The 8,818-nt window shown below is 48.2% G+C and overlaps 1 protein-coding gene across 1 annotated transcript; it reads left to right on the top strand.

Annotated features, from left to right (window-relative positions):
• Positions 1-1,264: 1,264 nt before the first annotated feature.
• Positions 1,265-8,561, top strand: LOC118078396 (dromaiocalcin-1-like). The gene is made up of 6 exons (XM_060279313.2): positions 1,265-1,392; positions 2,491-2,578; positions 4,666-4,763; positions 6,778-6,921; positions 7,684-7,798; positions 8,280-8,561. The coding sequence occupies exons 2-6, from the start codon at positions 2,512-2,514 to the stop codon at positions 8,339-8,341; spliced, it is 486 nt and encodes a 161-aa protein (XP_060135296.2). The 5' UTR covers positions 1,265-1,392; positions 2,491-2,511; the 3' UTR covers positions 8,342-8,561.
• The last annotated feature ends 257 nt before the right edge of the window (positions 8,562-8,818 follow it).

The following is an 8,818-nucleotide window of genomic DNA, read 5'->3' as shown; positions in this document are numbered from 1 at the left end:
CCACTATTATGAGATGTTGTAGGAACTTTTCATGGCAGCTTGTGGCTTAAAAAAAAAGAAAAAAAAGATGGCAGATACATTTGCAGATGTCAAGTTTCCTTTGCAGCCTTTGTGTTTGGTAACTGGTTCTAAAAATTATTACTATTTTACGTATGATTTCCAGTTTTATACATTTCAATAATTTTACACTCATTTTAACATTTCAAAACTTGACTTCCTTCCCCCTCTTTCTTTGGTTCCTTAAATATATTTTAAATATTTTCTGCATATCCAAATTAACTTAATTTGCTCATTTATTTATCTTCTTTAAATATATACTCTTATAAAAGTGCAGGTTATGACAATAACCCTGCCAAGGTTCTTATCTGTTTACAGTTTATTTGTAAATATTCAATAAATCATTTCCATTATTTTATAAAATGTTTGTTATCTTGATTTCTTATTTCTTCAGAAAGTTCCGTCATTTCCGCACATTCCATAAGTTTTTGTATCCATTTCTCTTTCACTGGGACTTCTTCTTCTTTCCATTATCGGGCAAAAACTTTCTAAAATTTTCAAAAAGGTTTAAAATAATAATAAAAAAGAAATCAATGGGTGATCTGAAGATGTTAGTCACTTGGAGATGCTTTTGTAAAAAAAAAAAGCAACTGATAAAAGTAAATAATAATAATGGTGGTGATGATGACGACGATAGATGGAGATGATTTTATTCTATTAATGCATTTGCACCCAATCTTTTCCCCCAAGCAGCTCAAGGTGGCAACCAGGGCTCTTCCCTTCCTCATTTAATCCCCACAACAACCCTTTGAGGTACGTCGGGTGAAGAAAGGAAGCGTTTCATGGCCAAGGTGGGATTTGAACCCAGGTCTCAGTCCGACCCTCGTAACCACTACACCACCGCTGCCTCCCCTCTGCTGTTTGCTGTTCCACGAAAGCTGTCTGCTTCCACTGAGAAATTTCTGCATGTCATAAATGTCCCTGGACATGTTTAAACTTTGCACTGTTCATTTTATTTTATTTTTTTAAAAAACAGAATAGTCCTTTTTTGTGCTGCCAGCTGCTCGGGTCCAAGAGGAAAAGAGGGCGGGGGGGGGGGGGAGAGACTGCCATGACAATGCAGGCATAGAGAATCTCCCTCCCTCCCTTTCATCTCCAGCTCCTGCCTTTGATCTCTCTGATAAGAGGACCATCCCTGTCTGTCCGGTTTGCTGAATCTCTCTAATCTCTTGTTTGCTTGGGGGGAGGGCGGGGGGGGGGAAGAGGGTTACATCTGCCACATGTCCTGCAGAGATCCGGGATCTCCCCAGATGGAGGGGTATAAAGGCAGCAGAAGGCACCCTTCCCCTCCATTGGCTGACCTGGAATCGCCACCCTTTAGGAGAAGACGGACAGGTGAGTCTCATCCCCTTCCCCTTTACACTAGAAAGTGGCAAGCTCTCCTTGGTTGATCGGTGGGATTAGCCAAGTGACGTTTGGCAGAGGATTAATTTTTTTTAATTCCTTTTAATAAAATATATAAAAAAGCATTGCCCTTTTGAGCAAATTTGGCACGAGCCAAAGAGCTCACACAGAAGGAAAACTCTTTGCGTTTGAAAGGCCCGTTGTTGGCACCTTGCAGGTAGGTGCTCAGCGGAACAGCCAGCGCCTAGAAAGCACAACGGCTTGGCCCTGTCCCTGCTGCTTCCCCCGGAAAACCTATTCTTTAGGGATAAATCAGAGCAATAGTCAGTTCAAAGAAAACCCAATAGCTGTTTGCTCTGATTCAGCGATAAATATCAGGTTTCGCCAGGGGAAAGAGGTGGAGCAAGAGCAAGTCTGGATGAGAACATATAATCGTAGGGTTGGCAGGGACCCCCAGAGGCCATCTAGTCCAACCCCTTGGGATCGCAGCAAGAGAATGCTTGACAAGGGCTGGCCCAGCTGCCGAGATGCTATTGAAATCACTCAGAGGCATATAAATGCTTACAAAGAAATAAACAAACAGCACCGGCCACCCCAAACAGTCAGTTCGGGGTTGGCAAGGTTGTCAGCTTACCTGAAGGAGCGTCTCCACCCCCATCGTTCAGTCCAGACACTGAGGTCCAGCACTGAGGGCCTTCTGGCGGTTCCCTCGTTGTGAGAAGCCAAGTTGCAGGGAACTAGGCAGAGGGCCTTCTCGGTGGTGGTGCCCGCCCTGTGGAACGCCCTCCCTTCAGATGTCAAGGAAATAAACCACTACCTGATTTTTAGAAGACATCTGAAGGCAGCCATGTTTAGGGAAGCTTTTAATGTTTAATAGATTATTGTATTTTAATATTCTGTTGGGAGCTGCCCAGCGTGGCTGGGGAGGCAACAGCCAGATGGCCGGGGTATAAATAATAAATTGTTGGTGTTGGTGTTGTTGTCTCCCAACATTTCTGCTTCTGGCCCTGAATGGGCAAGGACCACAGAGGCACCCTTCAGTCCTCCTCTCCTCTCCTGATTCCTCTCCCTCTCTTTCTTTCTTCCCAGAGCTGAAGAAGAAGCAAGAAGATGGGTCTCATGTCCTATTTCAGCCTCGGGCTCCTGGGATGCCTGGTAGCTGGACCCTTCCTGAGTGGTGAGACCCCAATGGGGATGCATGCCCCCCCTCACCCCATCCTGTCTCTCGCACCCTGCAGATTTCAAGGGGATCATCCTGGTCCAGTGCCTATTATTATTATTATTATTATTATTATTATTATTATTATTATTATTATTATTATGCTTTTTTCTTTAAAATGTTTAGGGGTACTCTCATTTTGACTCAAGAAAATAACCATTTTATAGTTCAAATCAGGGGAAATAAATATAGTAAATGGACAGAAGTATGGTACAAAGATTCACAAAATGCTTAGGGGTAGGTGTACCCCTGTGTACCCCCAGAAAAAGCACTGGTGATGATGATGATAATGATGAAGAATTTATACCCTGCCTTTTTCCCTAACAAGGACACAAGGCAGCTTACAGCTAAAACCCTGGCGCAGGGGCGGGGGGTAGGGCACAATAATTTAAAAAGCAATTAAACTTTGATAGTATATATGTGTGTATATTGGTGTGTAAGAGAGAGAGAGAGAGAGAGAGAGAGAGAGAGAGAGAGAGAGAGAGAGAGAGAGAGAGAGAGAGAGAGAGAGAGAGAACAACACAGCGGCTGCGCTTTCCTTAAAAGCAGTCAGTTCCCAAAAGCCTGTTGGGGCAAGAAAGCCTTCGCCAACAACAAGGAGGGGCAACAAGGAGGGAGCCAGTCTGGTTTCTCTAAGGAGGGAGAATCAGAGTTGCCTGGGTGCAGCCACCACCAAGAAGGCCCTATCCCACGCCCTTGCCAAGCGTGACTCTGCGGGTGGTGGGACTGAGAGAAGGGCCTTTTCTACCACCCCCGATCTCAGAGCCTGCGCAGGTTCCTAGGGGAGACAATATGGGCTTCCACATTGCTTGGACCTCAGCCACATTGGGCTTTCACCAGCCCTTTGAATTGTGCTCAGAAACAGAGCGATAGCCAGAGTTGCTGTGTGCAATCTGGCTGCGGCTCTCGGAGCCTGTTGAAGTTTCTGAGGACTTCTCAAAGGCAACCCCATGTAGAGCACGTTGCATGTATAGCTAAGTAGCAGACACGACATGCGCAGGGGTTGACAGCCTAAGGCCCATGGGCCACAAGCGGCCGACGGGGGTCGTTAACCGCCCCCCGAACTGCCCCCGAACTGAGTCGCTCACTCGGCGAGTCCCTGCGCACTGCGCTAAACAGGCACAGTTCAGCATGGGGACTCGCTTCTGCACAGACACAGATGCCGAAAATCAAAGGCGCATGGAAGGATCTCCACTGGAGTGAACCGGCCCAGGCGCGGTAAACCTTGCCGACCCCTGGAGTAGACCATGGGTTGGCAAACTAAGGCCCGGGGGCTGGCTCACCTTCTAAATCCGGCCCGCAGACGGTCCGGGAATCAGTGTGTTTTTACATGAGTAGAATGTGTCCTTGTATTTTAAATGCATCTCTGGGTTATTTGTGGGGCATAGGAATTCGTTCAACCCCCTCCCCCCAATAGTCTGCCCCCCCACGAGGTCTGAGGGACAGTGTTAAAAGTTTTTAGCTTTTTGTATTTTGTATTTTTTGGAAATAATTTTTATTTGATTTTAATAGTGTAGAATGATAACAACACATAATACATAGCCATGTTTAGATATTTCTCTGAATCTCCAGACTCCCCCCCCCTTTGTGGGTCCGATTATCAACTGCATATTATTTTATTATCCATTTTTTACATCATTCCGTATTGTCCATGATATTTGCTACAAGTGTTATTAAAATCCTGCTGGTGTTTTCATCTGCTTACAGTGGTTTGCTAGATAAATTATAAATTTCCCCCATTCTTTCCCCATTCTAGCTTTTAGACTGTTGCCATTTTCATTTGTCCACCTTGAGTCTCGATCTGGAGAAAGATTGGCATATAAATAAATAAAATAAAATAATAAAATAAAATAAAATAAAAATAAAAATAAAATAAGAGCAAATAAACAAACAAGTCTGCAGCCCAGACCCTTTGTACCCACCTTTGGAATGGGGCATGCTACCCAGTGATGTCCCTCCTCGTCCTCGTCTCTCCTAGGATGGGTGGGCTGGGGGCACCCAGGGGGTTCTGCATCTCTCACCATGACGTGCTGTGTCCCACGCAGGAGGTGTCCGTGCTGCAGAGTGTCCCAAGAACTGGCTGTCTTTCCAGGGGAAATGCTACGGCTACTTCCACCGGGAGGTGTCCTGGCAGAATGCGGAGGTGAGCAGGGTAAAAGGAACTCCCCACAAGATGGGCTAGCAAGGAGCCCTCTCCCTTTGTGGGTCCTTCTAGCAACATGAGTAGGGGCACGGGTGGCGCTGTGGTCTAAACCCCTGAGCTTCTTGGGCTTGTCGATCAGAAGGTTGGCGGTTCGAATCCCTGCAACGGGGTGAGCTCCCGTTGCTCTGTCCCAGCTCCTGCCAACCTACCGTGTTTCTCATATTATAAGACATGTCTTATATTTATTTTTTCCTCAAAAAAACACACTATGGCTTATTTTCAAGGGATGTCTTATTTTTTTCCTCCTCCTCCTGCCGCGGCCGGCATTGCTGCTGCACCTATCACTATGTCTTATTTTCAGGGTATGGCTTATATTCCTTGAATGCTTAAAAATCCTGCTATGGCTTATTTTATGGGTATGTCTTAAAATATGAGAAACAGGGTAGCAGTTTGAAAGCACGCAGTGCAAGTAGATAAATAGGTACCACTCCGGCGGGAAGGTAAATGGCATTTCCATGCACTCTGGTTTCTGTCGCGGTGTTCAGTTGCACCAGAAGCGGTTTAGTCCTGCTGGCCACCTGACCCGGAAAGCTGTCTGTGGACAAACGCCGGCTCCCTCAGCCTGAAAGCGAGATGAGCGCCGCAACCCCATCATCGCCTTTGACTGGACTTAACCGCCCAGGGGTCCTTTACCTTTACCTTAGCAACACGAGGACAAGGGTGGCCGTGGAGGAGGTTTGGTGAGGCCAGGCTGGCCCCGGACTCTGGGCAAGGAGCGGGGTTGGCAGCCCTATAAAGGGGCAAGGGATATTTCTTCATCCTCCCTCAATGGTGTGTGGGAAGACCTAAGAAGAGCTTGCTGGGGACTTCTGGTTTGTCGCAGCTGTGAACAGGTTGTGACTGTGCCATGCTCTCACAGCGGCCAAACTGATGTCTTATCTGAGAAACCAACAAACAGGAACTGAGCACAACAGCGGAGCTCCCCTCCTGCTGTTTCCAGCTACTGGTCCTCAGAAGCCTTCAGTTGTGGCGGCATCAGCCATTGTGGCTCGTAGGAACCCCTCCTCCACAAATTTCTCCAATCTTCTTTTAAAGCCATCTAGGTTGGTGGCCATCCCTGCCTCCTGTGGCAGGGAGTTCCAAAGTTTAACTATGCGCAGAGTGGAGGGCTTTATTTTATCTTCCCCTAATCTTCCATCCTTTAGCTTCGTCAGAGGTCCACAAGTTCTAGTGTTATGAGAGAGGGGGAAGCTTCTCTCTATCCACTTTCTCAAAGCCAGGCATTGTTTCATAAACTATCATTTTGCTTTTATCTATTTTTAAAAATTATTGTTTATTAAATGTCCATACTGCCCTTCATCTGTGGATCACACAGGGCAGTTTCTTTCTCTCTCTCTTTCTCTCTCTTCTCTCTCTCTCTCTCTCTCTCTCTCTCTCTCTCTCTCTCTCTCTCTCTCTCTCTCTCTCTCTCTTTCTCTCTTTCTCTCTTTCTCTCTTTCTCTCTCTTTCTTTCTCTCTCTCTCTCTCCATAGTAACAAATAAAAACAATGACACGCACACACAGAGACTTATTACTATAGTCGTACCTTGGAAGTCGAATGGAATCCGTTCCGGAAGTCCGTTAGACTTCCAAAACATTCGGAAACCAAAGCACAGATTCCGATTGGCTGCAGGAAGCTCCTGCAGCCAAGCGGAAGCAGCGGAAGCCACGCCAGACGTCCGGCTTCTGAAAATCACTCCAAACCCGGAACACTCACTTCCAGGTTCCGATCGTTCAGGAGCCAATTTGTTTGAGAGCCAAGGCGTTTGAGATCCAAGGTACCACTGTATTTATTAAATTTCTATAAGGCTAAAAAGTCCCAAACTCTGCACCCTTTCCCCATAGGGGAGTCTCCCCACCCCATTGATAATTTTGGTTCTGAACCTTCTCCAGCTCCTTTTTGAGGTAAGGCAACCAGAACATTACTCAGTATTCTGAATAGCTTGGACTCACCTTTCCCCCTCCCTCCACCAGAATGAATGCCAGCGCCAAGGGGGACACCTGGCCTCCATTCTGGACAGGAAGGAGCACAACGCCGTGGCCAGGTTCCTGCAGCAGGCCCAGAGGTGGGACGACGACGAAGAAGACGTCTGGTTCGGGCTCTCCATCCCTGACAGGGTGAGTGAGAAGCATCATTGCCCATCAAAGCCTTGGAAGGGTCCCCTGAGGGTCATCTAGTCCAACCCCCTGCAACGCAGGAACATGCCTCCATATAGCACTGTTGCTTGGGTGCATGTTGACGTCCCAGCACCCATGTTTCCTCCTGCTGCGGCACACAGCGGGTCATGCAGAGAGACACCTGGGGGAGGCTGGAGCACCTGAGAAATTGCTGGAAGGGAGAATTCAGGCTCTCACCCACCCCCCAAATGCAGAATTTCTACAACCCCAAACACAGTTAACCTCTGTCAGGGCACTTCTGGGGGTTCCCCACACAGCTCCTGAGGTTTGGTCGGCCCTTACTAGGGACCAAGCCTTTGGTGTGGGAAGCTTTGCCCTGTGGAACTCCCTGCCAGGGGAAGTTCAGCAGGAACCATAGAACTGTACAGTTGGAAGGGACCCTGAAGATCATGTAACACAACCTCCGGCAATGCAGCTGTCCCATACAGGGATCGAACCTGCAGCACGCTCTAACCAGCTGAGCTATCCAGGCTGACATCCCTACCTTCTTTTTTAAAAATGGCATTCACACAGTCCTTTGAGATGAGAGTTTCTTTCTACTAAGCAGTATTTATTTATGCATTTGTTGTATTTTTTATTTTAAAAAGTGTTACGTACCGCCTTGCTGTGTTTTTCTGAAAGCTCGGCCTCTCAATGTTCCCAATCCCACAAGGGAGGGACCTGCCGGTTCCCAGATGCATTTCTCCTCTTCCCCATTTGCAGAGCAAGAGCTGGGCCTGGGCCGACGGAAGCCCCATGAGCTACACCGCCTGGGAAAAGTACAAGAGCTATCCTGCCCTGAAAGGCGAGCATTGTGCTGTCCTGGACGAGTCTTCAGGTGAGGAAGTGTGTGTGAGAGAGAGGGATTTAGGAGGGTCGCTCTGTTCTGGGCACCAGGCAGCGCTGGCGGCAGGAATCATTCACGCTCGGCACTGTCCACCTGTGGAACTCCCTGCCACATGCTGCTGCGACGAGAACTCAATGGGGTGGGACACAAATGGTAATATAAAGGCAACGTGACATTTGTTAGGTGGGTTCCCGTGGCAGCAGTGTGTGTTTGTAGTAGGGTCTGCGGTGAACGAGAGGGGAAGGAGCTATGGAACTCGCTGCCACATGAGGCAACCCAGTCCTTTTTTAAAAGGACCAATTCATGGAGGGGACGGCTATCAATGGCTACTGGCCACGCTGGCTATTCTCTGCCTCCACGGGCAGAGGCAGCAAGGCTTCTGAATCCTGGCCTCTGCAAAAACAGGCTCTTCGGATATTCTTATTGGGCAGGTTTCCCCAAGACTGATTCCTCCCTCTCTCTCCTTTTCCAGGGTTCATGCTGTGGGACAACGATTCCTGCTACGACCGGAACCCCTTCATCTGCAAGGTGTAGACAAGCACACCTGGTGGGCAGAGATTCTGGAAGGTTCAGCACAGAGCACAACCTGTCCTGTCCTGGGCGGGTGACTGCCCCCCCCGTCTCGTGTCTCCTGCCCTGCGCAGACCCCCACCACACATCCCCATTCTCCCTCTCTCCTCTCTCGAATCAGCGCCACCCAGCCCAAGCAGGCAACGGCATGGAAGCTGCAATAAACTTCTCTTGAGCATGTAGAGTCCACCGTCTCTGTTCGTTTTCTGTATGGGGGTGTGTGTGTGTGCTATGCTTTTTCAAGGGGATACATGGAAACTGGGACCCTCTAAAGCAGGCATCCCCAAACTGCGGCCCTCCAGATGTTTTGGCCTACAACTCCCATGATCCCTATCTAACAGGACCAGTGGTCGGGGAAGATGGGAATTGTAGTCCAAAACATCTGGAGGGCTGAAGTTTGGGGAAGCCTGCTCTAAAGCAAGCCCCGATTTTCATGCATCA

This window comes from Zootoca vivipara, chromosome 9 (genome assembly GCF_965207765.1).
Source record: "Zootoca vivipara chromosome 9, rZooViv2.hap1.1, whole genome shotgun sequence".
Classification (NCBI taxonomy): domain Eukaryota; kingdom Metazoa; phylum Chordata; class Lepidosauria; order Squamata; family Lacertidae; genus Zootoca; species Zootoca vivipara.
The sequence above is the reverse complement of the archived record's forward strand: the minus strand, read 5'-3'. Positions and strand labels throughout refer to the sequence as shown.